The following is a 25,496-nucleotide window of genomic DNA, read 5'->3' on the forward strand; positions in this document are numbered from 1 at the left end:
CTGTGTTACTGTCTTTTTCATTTCATGTTTGAAAATAAATTTACTCCTCTTAAAAGTATTTGAAGTATCTGAATAATGAAAGAGGGGGGACCTGTGTTTGGCTGATAGTTTGAGTCTAAGATGCTTGTTTTCAATAAGAATTTCTTGTCTTTTGCTCTTCCATTCCTCCCTCAGATTTAAATGCCACCTACAGATGATTTAAGAATTTTTATTTCCAGCCTATTCTGTTTGTTTTCAACTCCATATTCAAACTTATTTATTTATTTGAGAGGCCGGGCAGATAGAGAATGGGTGTGCCAGGGCCTCCAGCCACTGCAAATGATTTCCAGATGCATGCTCCAACTTGTGCATCTGTCTTATGTGGGTCCTGGGTAATTGAACTGGAGTCCTTTGGCTTTGCAGGCAAGCACTTTAACTGCTAAGCCATCCCTCCAGCCCTCAACTCCATATTGCTGACTCTGCATTAATTAATTACTTTCTAAATGCCTCAGTTTCCTCACCTGTAAAGTAGGAAATACTAATCCTATCTTTTAGGATTATTGTGAAAAATAATTAAAACAGCATACATCTGGCTTTTAGCTTAGTGCTTAGTAAATGCTGGGTAATACTTACTTGGTGGGGTGATGGCAAATTTAGTCTCAGGGAAATACCTTTGAAAAGATTGGAATGTTGGACAGGTGAGTGTGAGGTTAAAGCTGGTGCTAAGATTTCTTGCCTGAATTGTGATGGAGGTATGAAAGTTGGGAAGTCAGACAACATTAATGAGACCATGTGCTGTATCATCTTCATAATTCTGTCTCCTGTGTCTTCCAAGTGGAGTAACTCAGTATTTTACTAAATGCACAGGTGACTTAAAAGCTGATGTTGGAATGCTGTGAGCACATCTCAGTGGCAAAGTGCTCTCCTAGTATGCATCAATGCTAGGTTTGATCCCTAGCATGGAGTAATAGTAATAATAATAATGCAGGACATGGCAGTGTACACCTTTAATCCCAGCACTTGAGACGCTGAGGTAGGAGGATTGCCGTGAGTTTGAGGCCAGCCTGGGCTAGAGTGAGACCTTACCTCAAAAAACCAAATAAATAGTAACATCCAAAAGTTGATACTGTAGTATTTAAGTAGGCAACGAGAGATATTTAAGTATAATTTCAGAGAAAGCTTAGGTATTGGGAGATTGAAAACTGAGAAACAAGGTCCTTAATTCCAAAAGATGAGTATGGGGCTTAGTTTAGTGGCAGAGTACTTGCTTACCAAGTACCAGGCCCTGGGTTTGGTAAGCACCAACTTTTTCCATCTTTGGGAATTTGTATCAACACATCATAGAAAGAGTCCCTTAGGAGTTTATTATGTAACAACGTTCATAAGTCAACAAAGGGTATACTTCTTCTTTGACTTCTTAGTGTCAAAATCCAACAAGATTAAATAAACCAAGACACAAGTTGACTTCCAGGCTCCTGTAGTACCTTTTTTCTAGTGCACATATATTTTTATTCATTTATTTGCGAAAGAGAGAGAATGAATGAGCCCCCCTGGGCCTCTAGCCACTGCAGATGAACTCCAAACGCATGTACCACCTTGTACATCTGGCTTATGTGGGTCCTGGGGAATTGAACGGAGGTCCTTTAGCTTTGCAGGCAAATGCCTTAACCGCTAAGCCATTTCTCCACCCATACATATGTTCTTAAAGCTTGGTTCTTTTTGTGTATGTGTGTGCGTATGTATTATAGAAAGTGATTTGTGGGTTTTAAGTAATTGAGGGGTTAATCTTTGTTATATAAATGATTACTTTGTATTTTTTTAGGTTTTAATTCTGAGTGTTGCATCCTTTTATACAGGTACACATGCTTTTTCAGCTGAGTTGATGGGCTGTGAAAGACTAGCATAACTGCAGACTATGAGTAGTTTCTCAGGAAAAGTGCATTGTTTTGGGCACATGGACCAGATTAAAAGTGAATTGTTACTACATGAAGTTTTTCAGTAAAAGTCACTGAAAAGTAAGTAATATATATCTAAATTTTTTAATTGTTTATTATTGGTAGCTTCCATAATTATAGACAATAAACTGTGATAATTCCCTTTCCCATAAATAATATTTTTGTCTTGTGTTCAGGATTATGCCCTCAATTTAGCCCCTTAATTCATTAAATGAATGAACAATAACTGCTTTTGAACATTCATTACATTATCAGGGCTTGCCCCACTGGCTTAGAAAAATAAACTAAGTTTCTTTTACAGTTTTATGTATGATCTAGTAAATTAGCTTCTTAACCTTTTAAAAAATATTTATTTATTTATTTGTAAGCAAAGAGACAGAGAAAGAGAGTAAAGAGAATGGGCGCACCAAGGCCTTCTGCCACTGCAAACAAACTCCAGGTGCATGCACCACTTTGTGCATTAGGCTTTAAGTAGGTACTGGGGAAATGAACCCCAATCTCAAAAAAGAGAAAGAAAGGGAAAAAATGAGCCAGTTTTAGTCTGCACACCTTTTTTTTCAACTAGGATCTCTAGCCCAAATGTGTAGTCTCGGGGATCCTTAAACTCACAGTGATCCTCCTACCTCTGCCTCCCTAGTGCTGGGATTAAAGGCATGCACCACCATGCCTGGCTGCCGCACACCTTTAATTCTAGCACTCAGGAGGCAGAAGCAATCGATCACTGTTAGTTCAAGGCCAGAGCGAGTTCCAGGTTCATCTGGGCCAGAGTGAGACCCTACCTTGAAATCCTGCCCCCCCCAAAAAGAAAAATATAGAAGCATAGGGGTGGAGTCCCCACATAACCCAGATGCACGAAATGGTGAATATATCTGGTGTTACTTTGCAGTGACTCAAGATACCCTTGTGTGCCCATTTTCTCTCTCTCTGCTTATAAATGAATGAATGAATGAATGAAAAGAAAAATATAAAAGCATAGATAAGGTTTTTAAAAGCACTCAGGTGTCAGAGGCAGGAGGATCACCGTGATTTGGAGGCCACCCTGAAAATACAGAGTGAATTCCAGGTCAGCCTGGACTAGAGTGAAACCCTACCTTGAAAAATAAAACAAAAATAAATAAATGAGTTATGTGTAATACAGTGTATAGCAATACTTTTGTAAAGGGTTCTGTAAGTAGAGCTCTACATTAGCTACATACAGAAACTTATTTTTGTATCTTTCATGTATTTAATTTCATAGTGAATAAAGCAAAAAGTGCTAAGTTGGCTCATTATCCTTGAACAGTGGCTGTTTTTTGTATATCAGAATAAAGAGTATATTTCTTGTCTTTAACTGCTGAGTCATCTTCAAGCCCCTAAAATTTATCTGCACACGTATGTTTATACATGTTTGAGTCTGGCTTTTACATGGGTGGCTTGAGTATTGAAGCTGGGCTGGTAGGCTTTGCAAGCAAATGCCTTTAAAGAGGATGGTTTATTTTTATTTTTATTTATTTATATATATTTTTTGGTTGTTGAGGTAGGATCTTGCTATAACCCAGGCTGACCTGAAATCCACTATGTAGTCTCAGGGTGGCTTTGAACTCACAGCAGTCCTCTTACTTCTGCCTCCTGAGTCCTGGGATTAAAGGCATGCGTGACCACACCCAGCTGTTTTTAAATTTTTTTAACTTAAAAAATTTATATTTTATTTATTTGAGAGAGAGAGAATGACAGTGAATGGGCTTGCCAGGGCCTTCAGCCACTGCACATGAACTCCAGATGTATGCGCCCTCTTGTGCATCTAGCTTACGTGGGTCCTGGAATGTCTAACTGGGATCCTTTGGCTTTGCAGGCAAATGCCTTAGCCACTAAGCCATCTCTCCAGCCTGCTGTTTTTAATTTTTAAAAACTTTTTTTTTTGTTCAAGGTAGGGTCTCACTCTAGCTCAGGCTGACCTGGAATTCACTATGTAGTCTCAGGGCGGCCTCGAACTCATGGCAATCCTCCTACCTCTGCCTCCCCAGTGCTAGGATTAAAGGTGTGCACCACCACACCTGGCTTAAAAACTATTTTTATTTATTTGCAAGGAGAGAGAAAATGTGAAAATGGACATGCCAGGGCATCTATCCGCTGCAAACCAACTCCAGCTGCATATGCCACTTTGTCCATCTGGCTTTATGTGGGTCCTGGGAATTGAACTTAGGTTATTAGGTTTTGCAGGCAAGCAACCCTAAGTTGTCTTTTCAGCCCTAAAGATTCCTTTTTAAGCATGGTAATGTTGTGTTGGGAAATTGGCTCAGCAGTTAAAGTTGCTATCTTAGCAAAGCCTGGTGGCCTGGATTTGACTCAATTTCCCCACTACCCATGTAAAGCCAGATGTACAAAGTAGCATATGCATTGTAGGGGCAAGAGGCCCTGGCTTGCCCATATTCTCATTTTCTCTCTCTCAAATAAACAAGTATATACATGTATGTGTAAGCACATACACATATTAAAGAAAGGTAGTGTTAGGTGGCTTGTAGGAAGCATGGAGTTTTCTTTCTTTTTCTTTGTTTTGCTTAAAGTCTGATTTTCCCAAATAATATAATTCTGAAAGATGAACTAATTTGATTATCCTTAATTTTTTAAATTCATTTAATTTCTATCGTATATGTGGATATGCTTAGATTACTGACTGAATATTTTAGTGTTTGGGGGAGAAATTCCATTGTAAGACATGGAGTCAGATGACTGAAAATTTTTTTTACTTATAATTGGAGCTCAAGACCTAGATCAGAACTTTAATGATAAATGAATTTGTGAATAGAATCTCATGTTCTTAGTTGGCATGCCATGTGCCTTACAATTTATGAATGGTGCAAAATGTAGACTATGGGTATGAGACACATGACAAAGAAGGAGAAAACATATACAGAAGAATTTAAAGGTGATTAGATACAGGCTTTGAAGGTCAACTTCTGCCTTAGTGGCTGACTTATCTATGCTGTACAACTAATCAGGGTCTTTAAGGTTTCATCATAAGGTGAGTTTGTTGAAATGGAGAAAGAGATATAAAATGGTTCATTAATTAAGCATTCTCTTTAAAACTTTTTACTTTCAATCACATGTAATTTGTTTTATTTTTCTTCCTCAGAATCTGTCAGGTGAATGTATATTTTTTCTTGTGAATTTGGCTAGAAGCGATTTATTTTTAAAGAAAATATGTCTCCTCTGAAGATACATGGCCCTATTAGAATTCGAAGTATGCAGACTGGGATTACAAAGTGGAAAGAAGGATCCTTTGAAATTGTGGAAAAAGACAATAAAGTCAGCCTTGTAGTTCACTACAATACTGGAGGAATTCCGAGGACATTTCAGGTATAGCCACATTTGGATTTGGAATGGTTCTTTAATCCAGTCCTTCAGTAAATAACAGTACTGTGCCCTGATTGTATATAGTAGCCCTGTAAGGATTCTTACTTCCAGGACACTATACCTATTTTATAAATTATTCAGTGGCATCATTGGCTTTGTTTAATAAAGAATAGAGGGGCTAGAAAGATGGCTTAGCAGTAAAGGCCCTTCCTGCAAAGCCAAAGGACCCAGATTTGATTCCCCAGGATCCACATAAGTCAGATGCACAAGGTGGCACATGTGTCTAGAGTTTGTTTGGAGTGGTTAGAGGACCTGGCATGCCCATTTTCTCTCTACCTCTTTCTCTCAAATAAATATTAAAAAAAAAAGAAAAAAATCACATTAGGCCAGGCTTCATGGCACATACCTTTAATCCCAGCACTCAAGAGGCAGAGGTAGGAGGATCACTGTGAGTTCAAAGCCAGCCTGGGAATACAGAGTGAGTTCTGTGTCAGTCTGGGCTAGAGTGAGACCCTACCTTGGGATGGGGGGAAGTAACCAAGTGGATTTTCAACCATAAAAATAACTCAAGGAAGCGGGGTGTGGTGGCACACGCCTTTAATCCTAGCACTCGGGAGGCAAAGGTAGGAGGATGGCTATGAGTTCAAGGTCAGCCTGGACTAGAGCAAGACCATACCTTGATTTAAAAAAAAAAACCCTCAAAGATACTAACAGTACAAAGAAGAAAGAAGTGGTTTGTGCTTTGAGGATTTCGAGGATAAGTGGGAGTTTGCTAAACATAGTGGTGGTAAGGCAGAGGTGATTTCCATATTGGTTAGATGCATGTAATTTGTAGATCAATTCTTAGAAAACCAGGAACTTTAATAGAAACAGTGGGGTTGAGTGGCAGAAGTAAGGGACTGAAGAGCTAAGAACCACATTTTATTTTATTTTTTTTGGTTTTTCGAGGTAGAGTCTCACTCTGGTCCAGGCTGACCTGGAATTAACTCTGTCATCTCAGGGTGGCCTTGAACTCATGGCAATCCTCCTACCTCTGCCTCCCGAGTGCTGGGATTAAAGGCGTGCGCCACCACGCCCGGCTCATTTTTTTTCTTTTTTGTTTGAGTTTTTTATTTGTTTGTTTTTGTTTTTCAGGGTAGGGTTTCACTCTACTTCAGGCTGACCTGGAATTCATTATGTAGTCTCAGGGTGGCCTCAAACTCATGGCGATCCTCCTACTGCTGCCTCCCAAGTGCTGGGATGGAAGCTGTGCACCACAACACTGGGAGGGCTTTTTTTGTTTTGTTTTGTTTATTCGAGGTAGTGTCTCACTCTAGCTCAGGCTTACCTGGAATTCACTACGTAGTCTGAGAGTGGCCTCAAACTCCTACTTTTGCCTCCCTGGGATTAAAGGCACGCACCACCACACCTGGCTATTTGTTGTTTATTTGTTTATTTGAGAGAGATACAGAAATAGGCAGAGAAAGATAGAGAGGATGCACCAGGACTTCCAGCCACTGGAAACTAAGAACCATATTTTGATACTTCTTTTTAAAATATTTATTTGTTTATTTAAGAGAGAAAGAGGCAGAGGGAGGGAGAGAGAGAGGATATGAGAATGGATGTACCAGGGCATCCAGCCACTACAAACTCTAGACACATGTGCCATCTTGTGTTTCTGGCTTTACATGGGTACTAGGAAATGAAACCTGTGTCCTTAGGCTTCACAGGCAAGCACCAAGCTATCTCTCAAGCCCCAGATCTGGATATTTTTTGTTTGTTGTAAAGGGAGCTTAGATACTAAAGGACTAATAATCTTTGTTTTATTGGGGGGCCGTCATAGGAAATTATTGTGAGAGTAGGTGAGGAATGAAAGCTCTTAACACAGGAAAGGGTAGCAGTGGAAGAAGCAAGAGGATAGTTGAGAAGACATAACTTACTATGTTTGGAAGGTTAGAGAAAGGTGTGTAGGGGACTAATGTTTCTTAATGGGTGGCTGTCCCTTTCCTACATTCTGTGACTGAAAAAACAATAGCCTGGAGCTCCATCAGTAGGATCTGGCCTTCAGATAGGGAAAGAGTTGGGAGTCCTTACCATATGGATAGTTGCTGCACTTTGAAATTTCTTGGTGATGAAGTGACCAAGTACAACATCATGCTCATTGTTAGCTTGTCATCTTTGTGCTTGAATGAAAATTGAGTCTACTTAGTTAAAAAAAGATGCGGGCCGGGCGTGGTGGCGCACGCCTTTAATCCCAGCACTCGGGAGGCAGAGGTAGGAGGATCGCCGTGAGTTCAAGGCCACCCTGAGACTACAGAGTTAATTTCAGGTCAGCCTGGACCAGAGTAAGACCCTACCTCGGAAAACCAAAAAAAAAAAAAAAAGATGCGGGCTGGAGAGATGGCTTAGCGGTTAAGCACTTGCCTACGAAGCCTAAGGACCCCGGTTCGAGGCTCGGTTCCCCAGGTCCCACGTTAGCCAGATGCACAAGGGGGCGCACGCGTCTGGAGTTCGTTTGCAGAGGCTGGAAGCCCTGGCGCACCCATTCTCTCTCCCCCTCTATCTGTCTTTCTCTCCGTGTCTGTCACTCTCAAATAAATAAATAATTAAAAAATATATTTTAAAAAAAAGATGCTTTCTTGGTGTTGTAATGGTTTATTTTTTGGATTTTTTTTTTGAGGCAGTTTCTTGCTAGCCTGGGCTGACACTCAGTAGCCTTCACTGGCTGGAATTTATGGTAATCTTCCTACCTACATCTCCCAAGTGTGGGGATTAAAAGCATGCATCGTGATGCCATTGTAAAGGCTTATTTTAATGTGATTTTAAAAGTTTAAAATTCTTATGAGAATTATACCTTTGATTAATATATTCTTTTACCCTGCAGCTACTTAAACACCTTGCCACATAGCTTATAAACTTTTGCTTTTTTTTTTGTTTTGTTTTGTTTTTTCGAAGTAGGGTCTTGCTTTCTAGCTCAGGTTGATCTGGAATTTACTGTGTATTCTCAGGGTGGTCTTAAACTCACGGCAATCCACCTACCTCTGCCTCTCAAGTGCTGGAATTAAAGATGTGTGCCACCATGCCTGGCTAGCTTTTGCTTTTATTTTTATTTAATTACTGTTGTTGTTGTTATTTTAAAGTTTTTATTTATTCGAGAGCATCAGAGAGAGAATGGATGTGCCAGGGCCTCCAGCTACTGCAAACAACTCTAGACACATGCACCACCTTATGCATCTGGCTTACGTGGGTCCTGGGGAATCAAACCAAAATCTGTTGGCTTTGCAGGCAAATGCCTTAGCCACTAAGCCATCCCTCCATCCCTATTTAATTATTTTTATTTGAGATAGTCTTATGTAAGTTAAAAATAGCCCTAACTACTGATCCTTCTGCCTCTACTTTCTAAATCTGGCTCAGAAAGAGGGGGAGAGAAAAGGAAGAGAGAACGAATTAGTTTTTATCTTTTTTTTTTAAATTTTTTTATTTATTTATTTGAGAGCGACAGACACAGAGAGAAAGACAGATAGAGGGAGAGAGAGAGAATGGGCGCGCCAGGGCTTCCAGCCACTGCAAACGAACTCCAGACGCGTGCGCCCCCCTGTGCATCTGGCTAACGTGGGACCTGGGGAACCGAGCCTCGAACCGGGGTCCTTAGGCTTCACAGGCAAGCGCTTAACCGCTAAGCCATCTCTCCAGCCCAGTTTTTATCTTTTAAGTATGCCTGAAATTAGAAATTTTGTGAATTACTAGATTATTCTATAAAATAAATTGTCATGATATATATTTGTATGTTATAAAAAAGTTTGGCCAGGTGTGGTGGTGCATGGCTTTAATCCCAGCACTTGGGAGGAAGAGGTAGGATTGCCATGAGTTCAAGGCCACCCTGAGACTACATAGTGAATTTCAGGTCAGCCTGGGCTAAAGTGAGACTCTGCCTTGAAAAAAAAAACAGCAAAAATCTTATGTAAGTCTTTGAGTTAAATATTTCAAGAACTGTTTTGGCTGAAAATAAATTAAATTTCTATAGGGAAAAGTGAGAAAGGTAACTTGGAATGCATAAAGTTTAATATTTTTATCCAACTTTATTGTTTATTTTGGGTGATAAAGATGATTATTTCCTCTTTTTTTTTCCAGCTAAGTCATAACATTAAAAATGTGGTACTTCGACCCAGTGGAACAAAACAAAGCCGCTTAATGTTGACTCTGCAAGATAACAGTTTCTTGTCTATTGACAAAGTACCTAGAAAGGATGCAGAGGAAATGAGGTTGTTTCTAGATGCAGTCCATCAAAACAGACTTCATGCAGGTGAGCACTAATCATTCCATTAGGTTGATATTAGCATTTTTGTAAAAGAATACAATGACTCGGGGGCTGCAGAGATGGCTTAGCTGTTAAGGCATTTGCCTGTAAAGCCAAAGGATCCCCGTTCAACTCTAGGACCCATGTAAGCCAGATGTACAAGGTGGCACATGCATCTTGAGTTAGTTTGCAGTGGCTGGAGACCCTGGTGTGCCCATTCTCTTTCTTTTTTTAAATTTTTTTTGTTTGTTTGTTTGTTTTTCGATGTAGAGTCTCACTCAAGGCCAGGCTGACCTGGAATTCACTCTGTATTCTCAGGTTGGCCTCAAACTCACGGTGATCCTCCTACCTTTGCCTTGTGAGTGCTGGGATTAAAGGCATGTGCCACCATGCTGGGCTCTTTTTCTCAAATAAATAAATAAATAAAATATTTTTTAAAAAAGAATACAATGGGGCTGGAGAGATGGCTTAGCGGTTAAGCGCTTGCCTGTGAAGCCTAAGGACCCCGGTTCGAGGCTCAGTTCCCCAGGTCCCACATTAGCCAGATGCACAAGGGGGCGCACGCGTCTGGAGTTCGTTTGCAGTGGCTGGAGGCCCTGGCATTCTCTCCCTCCCCCCCTCCTCCCCCCCCCTCTCTCTGCCCCTCTCTCTGTGTCTGTTGCTCTCAAATAAATAAAAAAATTAAAAAGAATACAATGACTGAGGCTCCAGATAACGTTCCTAGCATGCACCCCATAAAACCAGAAATGGTTATGTACAACTGTAATCCTAGCACTTAGGAGGTAGAGGCAAGAGGGTTAGGAGTTCTAGGTTCTTTAGGATACATAGAAAGTAGCCTGGGCTACATGAGACTCAAAAAAGCAAGAATATGATGGCTATGAACCAATGTTCCTGGTGAACCCTGGTACATAAATCTTCAACAAAATGCAATGACTTGAGGGCTGGAGAGATGGCTTAGTGGTTAAGGCGTTTATATGCAAAGCCTAAGAACCCAGGTTTGATTTCCCAGTACCCATGTAAGCCACATGCACAAGTAGGCTTCTGGAGGTATTTGCAGTGGCCCTGATGCACCCATTTTCTCACTCACTGTCACTCTCTCAAGTAAATAAAATAAAAATTTTGAAAAATAAGGCTGGTATGGGCTGGAGAGATGACTTAGTGGTTTAGGCACTTGCTTGCAAAGCCTAAGGACCCAGGTTTGATTCCTCAGAACCCACAGAAAGCAGATGAACAAGGTGATGCATACACACAAGGTCATGCATGTGTACAAGGTGGCACATGTGTCTAGAGTTTGATTGTAGTGGCTAGAGGCACTGGCATGCCAATTTTCTCTCTAATAATATGAAAAAAGTTTTAAAATGCTGGTAAACTGAATTGGATGGCACATTACAAGATTTCTATACTCATGACCAAGAAGAATTATTAATTCCTAAAATGTAAGAATGGTTCACCATAAGACAATCTATACAATACATTAATATATTAGCAGAATGAAAGACAAAAACCACACGAACATCTCAATTGATGCAATAAATAAATAAATAAACAAGGGGGCTGGAGGGAGGGCTTAGCTGTTAAGGTACTTGCCTGCAAAGCCTAGGGACCTATGTTCAATTTCTCAGGACCCATGTAAGGCAGATGTTCATGTTAGCACATCCATCTGGAGTTTGTTTGCAGTGACTAGAGGCCCTGGCGTGCCCATTCTCTTTCTGTCTCTCAAATAAACATATTAAAAATAAATAAATAAGCTGAGCATGGTGGTGCACTCCTTTAATCCCAACACTCAGGTGGCAGAGGTAGAAGGATCGCCATGAGTTCGAGGCCACCCTGAGACTACAGAGTGAATTCTAGGTCAGCTCTGAGCTAGAGCGAGACCCTACCTCAGAACCCCCCCTCCAAAAATAATATAAATAAATAATAAACAAGGGACTGAGAAGATAGCATATTTGGTAAAGTGCTTAATTTTAAGCATGAGGACCTAAATTTGATTCTTAGTAAACAACTGTAAAAATAAAAATACTGGGCTTAGTGGCTTGTACATGTAGTCCTAGTCCTAGAGAGGTGGAGATAGGAAGAACCCTGGGCTTGCTGGCCAGCTACACCAACCTAATTGGTAAATTCTAGGCAAGTAAGAGACTTAAGGAATGATATCAAGGATTTTCCTATGTCCTCCACATGCATGTGTACTCATGTGCCCACACACATACAAGCATAGACATATGTGCACACCACACAGTCAAAAATTAACCGAATTTGGGACTGGAGAGATGGGTCAGTGATTAAGATGCTTGCCTGCAAAACCTAATGACTGAAGTTCACTTTTCCAGCACCCATATAAAGCCAGATGCACAAAACGGCATACATCTGGGGTTTGTTTGCAGTGGCCAGAGGTCTTGGCATGCCCATTCTCTCTCTCTCTCTTTCTCTTTGTTTCTCAAGGTGGGGTCTCGCTCTAGCCCAGGCTGACCTGGAATTCACTATGTAGTTTCAGGGTGGCCTCAAACTCACAGCAACCCTTCTACCTCTGCTTCCTATGTGCTGAGATTAAAGGCATACACCACCATACCCGGCTTCTGTCTCTCTTTCTCTGCCCTTCTCTCTCTGCTTGCAAATAAAAATATTTTTAAAATGGGCTGAAGGGATGGCTTAGTGGTTATGGCATTTGCCTGCAAAGCCAAAGGACTCATGTTCAGTTCCCCAGGACCCACATAAAGCCAGATGCACAGGGTGGTACATGCATCTGGAATTCATTTGCAGTGGCTAGATGCCCTGGCACACCCATTCTCTCTCTCTCTCTCTCTCTCTCTCTCTCTGCTTGCAAATAAATAATAAGAAGTTTTGTAACTTAGCTTTAAAAATATTTAAAAATTAGCAGAATTTAATACATTTTTATAACAACAACACTAAGTAGTAGTAGAAGGAAAATACTTCAACATAGTAAGAGCAGTGTATAGCTAGCATAACTAGAAGATAAAAAACTAGGAATGTTTTTCATAAGATCAGTAACGAAGTAGGGATGCCTGCCCTTGCATTTCTGGTCACTGAAACTTGAAATCTTTGCCAGAGCAGTTGGGTATCAAAAAGAAACACAAAGTATCCACATTGAAAAGAAGAGGAGCTAGGAAATGGCTCAACAGTTAAAGGTACTTGCTTACAAATTGAAAAGGAGGAAGCAAAATGATCTTGGTTCACAGATACCTGATTTTATGTGGATAAAATCCTAAGGAGGGCTGGAGACGTGCCTGCAAAGCCAAAGGACCCAGATTCGATTCCCAGGGCCCACATAAGCCAGATGCACAAGATGGTGCATGCATCTGGACTTTCTTTGCAGTAGCTGGAAGTTTGGGTGCGCCCATTATCTGTCTCTCTCTCTCAAATGAATAAAAAAAATATATAAAAAATAAAATCCTAAAGATTACACATGCACACCCAAAAAGGAAGAAGACAACTTAAGATATAGTTGAAAAAAGTTTTAAAAACGAAAAAGGCTACTTTGTCTTAAGTAAGACAAAAAGTTATATAAGTCTTAAGAATTTGCCTATCTACATGAAATTAATTTTTTAAAATTTATTTGCAGTCAGTGAAAGAAAGAAAGAATGGGCACATCAAAGCAGCCTGAAACTGCAATTAAACTAAACTCATGTGCCACTTTGTGTGTTTAGCTTTATGTGGACACTTGGGCATTGAACCCTAATTGGCAGGCTTTCCAATCAAGTGCCTTTAACTAGTGAGCCATCTTTCCTCCTCCAAAAATTTCTTTTGTATAAAATGAATATTCTGCTTTAATTGTTAGCTGCCAACTATATGTCATTTATTATTACCAATATTATGTATGTGTGTGTGTGTGTATTTTGTTTGTTTTGTTTTTTGTTTTTCAAGGTAGGGTTTCACTCTAGCCCAGGCTGACCTGGAATTTACTACAGACTCTCAGGGTGGCCTTGAACTCACAGCGATCCTCCTACCTCTGCCTCCCGAGTGCTGGGATTAAAGACATGTGCCACTACGTCCAGCTAATATTTTATATTTTAATTTTGTGTACGTGTTTGGTGGTGTTCTGCTGCTGCAAATGAGTGCCAGATACATGCTTCACTTTGGGATCTGGCCTTATGTGAGGGCTGGAAAATTTAACCTGGGCCAGTAGACTATGCAAGAAAGTACTTTTAACCACTAAGCCATCTCCTAGCCCTTATCTGAGTATTTTCAAATTAAATATAAAACATTCAAGAGAAACTAAGTGTATAGCTCTATAATAAAGGCCCTGTCCCAATGAGTCTCCCCTCCTCCAAACTGAATGCTTAGAGAATGAAAAAGTAACTGTACTACTTTGCTTATATTTAGTAGTATATTGGTATGCCATTCTTAGTTCTTTGTGGTGGTTGCCATTTTTAATATCTATATATGAATGTGTTTATGTAACCAAATCTGAACTATGCTAATTTACTGAACAGTTTGAGTATCAGGCAATTGAATACAAGCAGGGCACAATAATAAATACCAGTTACCCTAGCACTCAGGAGGCCAAAGCTGAAGAACTGACTTTCAGTCCAACTTGGGTTACTTAGTGAGTTCAGACCTGCTAGGCAAAGGAGGAAGAGAAAGGATGAGAAGGGAGGGGGTAGGACACAGTAATGGCATACACCTGTAAGCTCAGTACGCAGGAGGCTGATGCCAAAGGAATGTGAGTTTGAAGCCAGTCTGGGCTATGTAGCAAAACTGTACATAGCTCCAGCTTCAGTGAGAGTCTCTGTCTGAGGGAAATAGGGAAAAAGAAAAAAAAAAAATAGAGGACACCAAATGTTTTCCTTTGACTTCTACACATGTACAGTGCACTTCTACAGACTGCATTTTCATGTACACACATGCATGCTGACACCACAGAAAGTCTTTCACCATGAGGACAAAAAGTAGTACTTCAGTAACAAAGTGATTCTAACAATCTGCATGGAAAACATCTTCCTAAACGTTACATAAAAACTAGAATCAGCCAGGTGTAGTGACCCATGCCCTTAGTTCCAGTACTCCTGAGGCTGAGGAGGTAGTAGGATCGCCATGAGTTCATGGCCAGGCTGGAACTACAAAGTGAATTTCAGGTCAGCCTGAGCTACAGTGAGACCCTACCTCAAAATCAGGGCTGGAGAGATGGCTCAGTGGTTTCAAATGCATATGTGCAAGCCCGGCGTGGTGGTGCATGCCTTTAATCTCAGCGCTGACATAGGCTGACGTAGGAGGATTGCTCTGAGTTTGAGGCCAGCCTGAGACTACAAACTGTAATTTCCAAGCCAACCTGGGCTAGAGTGAGACCTCACCTCTGAAAACTAAAACAGTCATATTTTGCAAAGCCTAACAGCCTGGGCTCAGTTCCCCAGTACCAGCATAAAAAGCCAGATGTACAAAGTGTCACATGCATTTGGAGTTTGTTTACAGAGACAAGAGGCCATGGCATGCTCATGTTCACTCATATATCCTCTCTCTCTCAAATAATATAAAAATAAAACCTTAAAGAAAGCTATAATCAATAGAAGGAAAGTATTGATAGACTATAAGCAAGAGAAAGAGGCAGAGAGAATGGGCATGCCAGGTGGCACGTGAGTCTGCAGTTTGTTTGCAGAGGCTAGAGGCCCTGGGACGCCCATTCTCTCTGCCTCTTTATCTTGCTAACACACACATACACACAAAGCAGGGAATTCCTGGTCACCCTGGGCTAGAGTGAGACCCTATCTCAAAACAATAAAGAAATAAAAGTAAAAGGCTGGGGATATGGCTCACTGGTTGTGTGAAACTATTTGCTATGCAAATAGTTCAGATCAACAGAGCTAGGCTTAAGAGAAGCATCTGTAATCCTTGCCCTCCAACAAGATGGGGGCAGAGACAGAACAATCCTCTAAAGCTCCTGGTCCAACTAGCAGTAGAGAACAAGAAACCTTAAGGTGGGGCTGGACAGATAGCTTAGCTTAGTGGTTAAGGTGCTTGCCTGCGACGACAAAGGACCCAGGTTTGATTCCCCAGGACCCACGTAGGCCAGATGCACAAGGTGATGCATGCTTCTTCTGCAGTTTGTTGGCAGCGCCTGAAGGCCCTGGCATGCCCATTTTCTCTCTGATCCTCTCAAGCAAATAAAAAGTTTTTAAAAAAGAAAAAAACAGAAGGAAAAAGACACCTTAAAAGATGGCAGATGAAGAACCAACATCCAAGAATGCCCTCTGACCTCTACGTAAGAAAACACACACACACACACACACACACACACACACGCACGCACACACACGGGACCTGGGGAATTGAACCTGGGTCCTTTGGCTTTGTAGGCATGCACCTTAACCACCAAACCATCTTTCCAACCCTGATTTTATTTTTATTTTTTGAGGAGCTAGTGATGGAATCCAGGATCTCACATGTGACACATATGCTTTACACTGTGTCTTTCTAAGTTGCCCAGCTATTCTGGAACTTGTTGTTTCCTACCTAACATAATGTTAGTACATTATGTGCAAATTGCTAAGAGAAATACTACCTAGTAAAGAAATGGACAAAATTGCACATAAGAGAATTCAGGGAGAAACTAGATGACCCTTAATCATGAAAAAATTCCCAATTCAGTAATTAAACTCAAAATCTTATTGTCACTTTGTCAGCTATATAAGAGGAAGCAAAATAGCAAGGATATACAAGTTCATATTGTAGGGTATTAGGAACATTGTATTATTTTGGTTTTTTGAGGAAGGGTCTCACTCTAGCTCAGGCTGACCTGGAATTCACTGTGTTATCTCAAGCTGTCCTTGAACTCAACAATTTCCCTACCTCTGCCTCCCAAGTTCTGAGATTAAAGGCATGTGTTAATGCCTGGCTTATTATTTTTATTTTATTTTATTTATTTATTGATTGATTGACTGATTGATTGATTGGTATTTCAAGGTAGGGTCTCACTCTAGCCTAGGCTGACCTGGAATTCACTCTCAATTCTCAGGGTGGCCTTGAACTCACAGCAGTCCTTCTACTTCTGTCTCCCTAGTGCTGGGATTAAAGGTGTGTACCACCACACCCAGCTTATTATTTTTATTTTGAGAGAGAGGGAGAAAGAAAGAGAATAGGTTTTTCAGGACCTTCAGTCTGCTCTGAAAAACTCCAAGTATGTGCGTCTCCTTATGTGCATGTGACACACTAAGTTGTGTCACTGTGAGTCTGGCTGTGTGGGACCTGGAAATTGGAACATGAATTCTTAGGCTTTGTAGGCAAGTGCCTTAACTGCTAAGCCATCTCTCCAGCCCTACTTTTATGTTTTGGGGCTGGAGAGATGGCTTAGCAGTTAAAAGAGCTTGCTTGCAAGTCCAAAAGAACCAGGTTTGATTTCCCTAGGACACACGTAAGCCAGATACACAAGGTGGCATATATATCTGGAGATCATTTGTAGTGGCTTGAGGCCCTGGTGTGTGCATTGTCCATCTCTCAGTCTGCCTGTAACTCCTCCTCTCTCTCAAATAATAATAGGGCTGGAGAGATGGCTTAGTGGTTCAGGCACATGCCTGGGAAGCCTAATGACTCAGGTTCAATTCTCCAGGTCCTACATAAGTCAGATGCACATGGTGGTGCATACATCTGGAGTTTGTTTGCAGTGGCTAGAGGCCCTGGTGCACCCATTCTCTCTCTTTCCTCCTCTTTGTCTCTAATAAATGAAAAAAAAAATTTATTTATTTATTTATTTTGAGAAAGAGAGAGTGGGAATGGGTGCATCCTTTGCTGCAAACTAATTCCAGATGTGTGTGCCACCTTGTGCATCAGGCTTTATGTGGGTACTGGGAAATTGAATTTGGATCCTTAGGCTTTGCGGGTAAAACACCTTAACTGCTAAGCCATCTATCTCGCCAGCCTTGTTGAACTTTTTTTTTTTTTCCGAGGTAGGGACTCACTCTAGCCCAGGCTGACCTAGATAGAATTCATTCACTCTGTAGTCTCAGGATGGCCTCGAACTCACAGCTATCCTCCTACCTCTGCATTCCAAGTGCTGGGATTAAAGGCATGTGCCACCACCCCCAGCTCCTTTTGAACATTTTTGATTGAGCATGGATTATTTTGGAGTAGAAGCTTATTCTGAATGGTAAATTTTTAATTTAATTTTTAAAAATTTATTTAAGAGAGAAGAGGGAGATAGAATGGGTTCACCACACCTTTTAGCGTCTGTAAACAAACTCCAGATGCATGTGCCACTTTATACATCTGGCTTACATAGGTTCTGTGGAATCAAACCTGGGTCCTTAGGCCTCATAGGCAAGTGCCTTAACTGCCAAACCATCTCTCCAGCCCTAAGTTTAAGTTTCTAAGTAATGCATAAGATAATTTTATAACTATAAAGTACCATATAGTGTTTCAATATGTATATCTATTATAATTGACAAACTTTTTATTTATAGAGAATGCTTTAGAATATATGTTATGGAGAATATATATTCTCAGACATGTTTCCTTTACATTAGTGTTAATGTTCATGTCCTAAATACACAATGACTAACCCTTCCCTAGTATTACTTATAAATTATTGTAGTAATTTTTTTTTTTTTTTTTTTTGAGGTAGGGTCTCAACTGTAGCTCAGACTGATCTGGAATCCACTATGTAGTCTCAGGGTGGCCTCTAACTCATGGTGATCCTCCTACGTCTGCCTCCTAAATGCTGGATAAAGACGTGTGCCACCATGCCCAGCTCATAGAATTTTTTTTAAAAAAAAATACTTTCATTGGCTCAGGGAGTTTTTTGGAAGAGGGGCAGAAAGATTGTTAGAGCCACATTTTGCACACATTGCATTTCCTCCATAACTGACTGCTGCCCCCATAATGCATGACCCACAATCCCCATGGGGTTGACATGCATTCTTAATGAGGGCCTCTTCAGAAAAGGAGCAGGAAGGAGGGTAAGGATAGCACCATGTGATGTTTACATACAAAATATGTCCATATCTAATGATTAAATTTTTTTAAATTTATTTTTGAGCAGAGAGAGAGAGAAGAGAGACAGGGAGATAGAAAGAATGGGTTAATGTTAGTTTTGTAGCAGACAGCTTCAGGTTTGCTGAGATGAACTTCCGGACCAGGCACAGTTATGGAGGAAGGGTTTTATTGAAGCCTACAGATCCAGGGGAAGTTCCATAGTGGCAAAAGAAGCTGGCCTGCTTTCACAGGACCAAGCTGAGAGAGAGAGAGAGAGAGAGAGGGAGGGAGGGAGGGAGAGAGAGAGAGAGAGAGAGAGAGAGAAGAAGCACAAGCCAAAAGCCACACAGCACGCTTTACATATCTTTAGGTTGAAATCTGAAACCCACCACCACACCTTAAGATCCACCCAGTGACACTGCCTCCAGCCAGGTGGCTGCAGATGCAAACTACAAACTTAAAAAAACTGAATATATTGGGGGCCATCTATTCAAACCACCACAGTTAGGGTTAGGTGCCAGGGCCTTGAGCTACTTCAGAGGAGCTCCAGATGCATATGCCACTGTGCTTCTGGCTTTATGTGGGTACTGGGGAATCACACTCAAGGTCTTTAGCTTTTCAGGCAAATATCTTAGTCACTTGAGCCATCTGTTCAGCCCTTTATTATTTTTTATTTTTTAAATATTTATTTAATTTAATTTATTTCATTAAGGTAGGGTCTTGCTCTAGTTCAACAAGCCTTTTTTTTTTTTTTTTTTTTTTTTTTTGGTTTTTGGAAGTAGGGCCTCACTCTGGCTCAGGCTGACCTGGAATTTACTATGTAGTCTCAGGGTGGCCGTGAATTCATGGCACTGTCTTTGCCTCCTGAGTGCTGGTATTGAAGGTGTGTGCCACCACACCTGGCTTGTTTTTGTTTTTCAAGGTAGCATTTTCACTCTAGCTCAGGGTGACCTAGAATTCACTATGTAGTCTCAGGGCGATCCTCTTAGCTCTGCCTCCCAAATGCTGGGATTAACGGCATGTGCCACTATGCCTGGCTTTTTTGTTTTTGTTTTTGTTTTTTGGGGTAAGGTCTCACTGTAGCTCACAACCAGCCCTAAAAAAAAAAAAAAAAATAATAATAATAATAATAATAATCTTATTTTCAAGGAGAGAGAAATAGAAGAGAGAGAGGGAGATAGAGAAAATAGGTGTGCCAAGGGCTCTAGCCACTACAAACAATCCCCAGATGCATGTGCCACCTTGTGCATCTGTCCTACATGAGTACTAGGGAATCAAACCTGGGGCCTTTGGCTTTTCCGGCAGGTGCCTTAACCACTAAGCCATCTCTCCAGTTCTGTATTAGAATTGCATTTTCTTTTTGCCTTGTAACATTTATCCTTCTATTACGTGGTCTTGTGTTTTTGTGTTAACTTATTTTGCTGGAGATAGTAGCCTTAGATCTTAATTACTATATATCTCAGATATATATTCTGTCAGAAAGAACTTGTTGTTTTATCTTTTCTGCTTTGTCTTCCATGTCCTTGCTATTATATAATAGAAATGTTTTTATTCAAGTAAGTGGATTAACTATTTTATTTCTTGTCTGCCAGCCATGAAATCTTCTCAAGGTTCTGGTAGTTTTGGAGCCATTTTGGGCAGCAGAGCCTCTCAGCAGGAAACCAATAGACAGCTTTCTTACTCAGACAATCAGGTATATTCATTTGAATCTTTTTATCTTTTTAAAATTTTTTTGCTTATTTTTATTTATTTGAGAGTGACAGAGAAAGAGGCAGAGAGAGAGAGAGAGAATGGGTGCGCCAGGGCCTCCAGTCACTGCAAATGAACTCCAGATGCATGTACCCCCTTTGTGCATTTGGCTTATGTGGGTCCTGGGGAATCGAGCCTCGAACTGGGGTCCTTAGGCTTCAGAGGCAAGCACTTAACTGCTAAACCATCTCTCCAGCCTTTATTTTTAAGTTTAAGAGATTAGATATAATTTAAGTGACAGAAGGAGAACCAAGCACGTCTCTGGGGTTTCTAGAAATGGGGACACCCAGAGCTTAAGAATGAGTAGGCAGAATTGGGGTAAGGCCCACCTAGAGATCAAAATTGGGGTCATTTATAGGTTCTGAATGGAAACTGAGCAACAATGTAAGGTTCAGGTTTAATCCTTCCAGGAATCTTAATTCTGGGACAGGGGAATTCTTCCCTATGTAGGGACTCAGGTTTATGGAAAAACAACTACAAAGAACTTATTTAGGCAGCAAGAAATACAGAATTGCCATATCCTTCTACTGCTAGCAAAATGAGAACTGTAAGGGCAGGCTCAGGGGAGTTCCTAGCTTTAACTTTTGGGACCCGGTCACTCTAAACTACCTTAATCTCCCCACTGAAGAAGCCATCCTAACAACTGTTAGAGATTTATCTTTTTTAAAATTTAAGATGAAGCGCTGGAATGGCTTAGCAATTAAGGCATTTGCCTGCGAAGCCAAGGACCTTGGTTTGATTCCCCAGGACCCACAGCCAAATGCACAAGGGGGCGCACGTGTCTGGAGTTCATTTGCAGTGGCTGGAGGCCCTGACATACCCGTTCACCTTCCCTCCCTCCCCCCCCCCCCGTCAAATGAATGAATAAATAAAAATAAAAAATTAAATATGATAATCCCAGCACTCGGGAGGCAGAGGTAGGAGGATTGCCATGAGTTCAAGGCCACACTGTAACTACATAGTGAATCCCAGGTCAGCCTGGGCCAGAGTAAGACCCTACCTCGAAAAACCAAAAAAAAAAAAATTAAAGATGAAGCCAGACGTGGTGGTGCACACCTTTAATCCCTGCACTTCAGAGGCAGAGGTAGAAGGATTGCCATGAGTTTGAGGCCCGCCTGAGACTACATAGTGAATTCCTGATCAGCCTGAGCTAGAGTGAAACCCTACCTCAAAATAAATAAATAAACAAACAAACAAACAAAATACAGTACACAATTGGGGCTAGAGAGATGACCAAGTGTTTTAAGGGCACTTGCTTGAAGAGCCTGCTGGTGTGTAGGTTTGATTCCCTAGTACCCATTATAAAGCTAGATGCACAAAGTGACACATATATCTTGTGTTCATTTGCAGTGGCAGGAGGCCCTAGCATGCCCATTCTCTTTCTCTCTTTCTCGCAAAGTAATAACATATTTTTTATTTATTTATTAGAGAGAGAAAAAATGGGCACGTTAGGGCTTCCAGCCACTGCAAACGAACTCCAGATGCATGTGCCCCCTTGTGCATCTGGCTTACATGGGTACTGGAGAATCGAGCTGGGATCCTTTGGCTTTGCAGGCAAACACCTTAACTGCTAAGCCCTCTCTCCAGCCATAAATAAAAATATTTTTGAAAAAAGTCTCCAATGAGCTGGGCGTGGTGCCCTTTAATCCCAGCTCTCGGGAGGCAGAGGTAGGAGGATCGCCGAGAGTTCCAGGCCACCCTGAAACTACATAGTGAATTCCAGGTCAGCCTGAGCCAGAGTGAGACCATACCTCGAAAAACCAAAAAAAAAAAAAAAAAAAAAGTCTCCAATTAGAGTGGGAATATATAGCTCAGCTGATGTGCTTTTCCTAGCATGTATGAAACTCTGGGCTTGATTCTCCAGCAGAACAGAAAATTAGATGTGATGGTATATGCCTGGAATCCCAGCACTGCAGAGGTGAAAAGCAGGATCAGAAGTTCTAGGTCATTCTCACTATTATAGCAAGTTTAAAGCCAGCTTGTGCTATATAAAACCTGGTCTCCCAAAAAGGAGGAAAAATAAAGTTTGCAATTAATTCTAAGATTTAATTGTCTTCAACTTTATTCTTACAGACCCCTTCAAAAAGAGGAAGTTTGGAAATGAAGGATGATACTCCATTTCGAAAAGTTCTTGGTACTCCAAGTCGAGGATCAATTAAAACTGTAGCAGGAAGTGGAATGGCTGTTACTTGGACGAGTCCTTCTTTAACTGCTACATCAACACCTCTTCGATCAGGATTATTAGAAAACCGGTAGGAAAGATTCTGCTTACTTGGTATTTTTCTACAAATATCTTCTGTAACTTTTAGCAATCCAAGGATAACTAGCGGTATGTGGTGGTGCACACCTTTAATCCCAGCACTTGGGAGGCAGAGGGAAGAGGATTGTTGTGAGTTGGAGGCCAGCCTGAGATTGCACAGTAAATTCCAGGTCAACCTGGGCTAGAGTGAAACCCTAGCTCATAAAAACCAACAAAAAGAAATGAAATTGAAGGAAAAAAAGACAATTTGAAACACATTTTTTATAGCTAACTAAGTATTTGTCTTCAGTTTATGTCAGTGATTTATATTGAGTATGTAGACAATATATTAATCTAAATATATGAAGAATTAGGAAGAAGGGCTAGAGAGATGGTTCAGCAGTTAAAGCACTTGTCTGCAAAGTCAAAGGCTTCAGGTTCAATTCCCCAGTACCCATGTAAAGCCAGGTGCACTTGGTGGCGCATGTGTCTGGAATTTGTTTGCAGTGGCTGCAGGCCCTGTTGTGCTAGCTCTCTACCTCCCTCCCTCCCTCTCTTTCTGTGCCTGGTTTATTTGTTTATTTGAGAGAGAGAGAATGGGCGCGCCAGGGCCTCCAGTCACTGCAAACGAACTCCAGACACATGAGCCCCCTTGTGCATCTGGCTTGCATGGGTCCTGGAGATTCAAACTGGTATCCTTTGACTTTGCAGACAAACACTTTAACCGCTAAGCCATCTCTCCAGCCCTCTGCCTGGTTGTTTTAATTTTATTTTTATTTTTTGGTTTTTTTGAGGTAGGGCCTCATTCTAGCCCAGGCTGACCTGGATTTCACTATGGAGTCTCAGGGTGGTCCCGAACTCACAGCGATCCTCCTACCTCTGCTTCCCAGGATTAAAGGCATGTGCCACCATGCCCGGCTAATTTTTTTTTTAGAAAATATTTGTTTATTGAGAGAAAGAGAGGGAGGGAGAGAATGGGTGTGCCTTGGCTTCTAGCCACTGCAAACGAACTCCAGATGTATGTGCCATCATGTGCATTTGGCTTACATGGCTTTGGGGAATTGAATCTGGGTTCTTAGACTTCATAGACAAATGCCTTAACTGCTAAGGCATCTCTTCAGCTCCCTGCCTATTTGAGAAAACTTTAAAAAAAGAAAAAAAAAGTGGGGCATGGTAGCACACACCTTTAATCCTAGCACTTGGGAGGCAGAGGTAGGATTGTTGTGTGTTCAAGGCCAGCCTGAGACTACATAGTGAATTCCAGGTCAGCCTAGGCTAGAGTGAAACCCTACTTTAATCACCCTCCCAACCAAATAATTAGATAACAATCACATTTCCCGTCTTGGGGTATGTTGACATGTATATTTTTTAATTTTTATTTTTGTGCATGTGTGTGTGGTCATGCCTCTTCAAGTGAACACCACTTTTTTGAGTCTGCCTTATGTAGATGGCCTTGGAAATTAAATTGGATTAGCAGGCTTTGCAAGGAAGTGCCTTTAACTGCTAAGGCATCTTCCCAGCCCCTGTGTTGGCTTATAATTTTTGTTATTTAATATATTTTTATTTTTTATTTGAGAGAATGGGTGTGCCAGGGCATCTAGCTACCACAGACAAACTCCTGACAAACTCCTGACGCATGCACCACAATGTGCATTCGTTTTATGTGAGTTCTGAGGACTTGAGCCTGAGTCCTTTGGCTTTGCAAGCAAGTGCCTTAACCGCTAAGCCATCTCGCTAGCCCCTGGCTTATAATTTTTGATGGTATGAATTATGACTTATAAAAGTATCTTTTTTTCTTCTGTTCTCCATAGCCCTGAAAAGAGGAAAAGAATGTTATCACCTGGAACAGAGTTGTCTGAAGATTATCCCAAGGAAAATGATTCATCATCGTAAGTTGCTCTGAGAATCTTCATGGCTCTTGATCAGTGTTTCTTATATGTAATAAATATGACCACTAGGGAAGAGTTGCAAGAATGTTTAGTTAGTGAGAATTCCAATGATGCAAGAATTTTAAGCTGTCTTGGTGATGATAGATTATAGCATTGATAGAGAGAATTTGGCCATTGCAGTGCTTTTGTCATGTCATTGCACTGCTCCTTTCTTGCTTTGAAAAGATTATTTATTAATTAACATATGTATGAGTGCATGCATGCACAGGTTCTCTTGCCACTACAAATGAACACCAAACACATACACCACCTATGTCTAGCTTTGTGTGGTTGCTGAGGAATTGAACCTGGGCTGGCAGGCTTTGCAAGCAAGCACTTTAGGTGCTAAATCATCTTCCCCAGCCCCTGCTTTCTTTCATTTGTTTGTTTGTTTGCTGTGTGTGTGGAGACCAGAGGACAACTTCCTTTTTTTTTTTTTTAATTTTTTTTATTTTTATTTATTTGAAAGCGACTGACAGAGAAAGAAAGAGGCAGAGAGAGAGAGAGAATGGGCACACCAGGGCCTCCAGCCACTGCAAACGAACTCCAGATGTGTGCGCCCCCTTGTGCATCTGGCTAATGTGGGTCCTGGAGAATCGAGCCTCGAACCAGGGTCCTTAGGCTTCACAGGCAAGCGCTTAACCGCTAAGCCATCTCTCCAGCCCAAGAGGAGGACAACTTTCATGTTGGTCCTCACTTTCCACTTTGTTTGAGGTAGAATCTTTTGGCTTCGTGTTCACTGCTCCATCTTCTGGGAAATTCTCCTGCCTCTGCCTCCCATTTCCCTATAGGCACATGGAATTACAGAAACCTAACAGAGCTGTGGCCTTTATATAGGATTTAGGGATCTGAAGTCAGATAATTAAGAGTTGCACAGCAAACACTTTATTTATTGTGCCATCTCCCCAGCCCCTCCTCTTTTCCTTTTCTCCCCCTTTTTTTCCTTTTCTTTCTTCCTTCCTTCCTTCCTTTCTTTCGTTTTGTTTTTCCAGGTAGGGTATCGCTCTAGTCCAGGCTGACCTGGAATTCACTGTGTAATCTCAGGGTGGCCTCAAACTCATGGTGATCCACCTACCTCTGTTTCACAGGGATCCTGGGATTAAAGGTGTGTGCCACTGCTT

General features: G+C 41.2%; 1 protein-coding gene across 2 annotated transcripts in view; it reads left to right on the forward strand.

The window, feature by feature from the left end:
* The window catches only part of Usp37 (ubiquitin specific peptidase 37), a 105,816-nt gene that overhangs the window by 1,148 nt on the left and 79,172 nt on the right, over window positions 1-25,496 (forward strand). For both annotated transcript variants that reach the window (XM_045146754.1, XM_045146755.1), the window contains exons 2-7: window positions 1,836-1,994; window positions 5,047-5,270; window positions 9,378-9,549; window positions 20,052-20,152; window positions 22,282-22,460; window positions 24,259-24,336. In XM_045146754.1, the coding sequence (XP_045002689.1) occupies window positions 5,115-5,270; window positions 9,378-9,549; window positions 20,052-20,152; window positions 22,282-22,460; window positions 24,259-24,336 (686 nt within the window). In that variant the 5' untranslated portion in view covers window positions 1,836-1,994; window positions 5,047-5,114. The remainder of the gene's footprint in view (window positions 1-1,835; window positions 1,995-5,046; window positions 5,271-9,377; window positions 9,550-20,051; window positions 20,153-22,281; window positions 22,461-24,258; window positions 24,337-25,496) is intronic.

The sequence above is a fragment of the Jaculus jaculus genome, chromosome 4, assembly GCF_020740685.1.
Source record: "Jaculus jaculus isolate mJacJac1 chromosome 4, mJacJac1.mat.Y.cur, whole genome shotgun sequence".
Lineage (NCBI taxonomy): Eukaryota > Metazoa > Chordata > Mammalia > Rodentia > Dipodidae > Jaculus > Jaculus jaculus.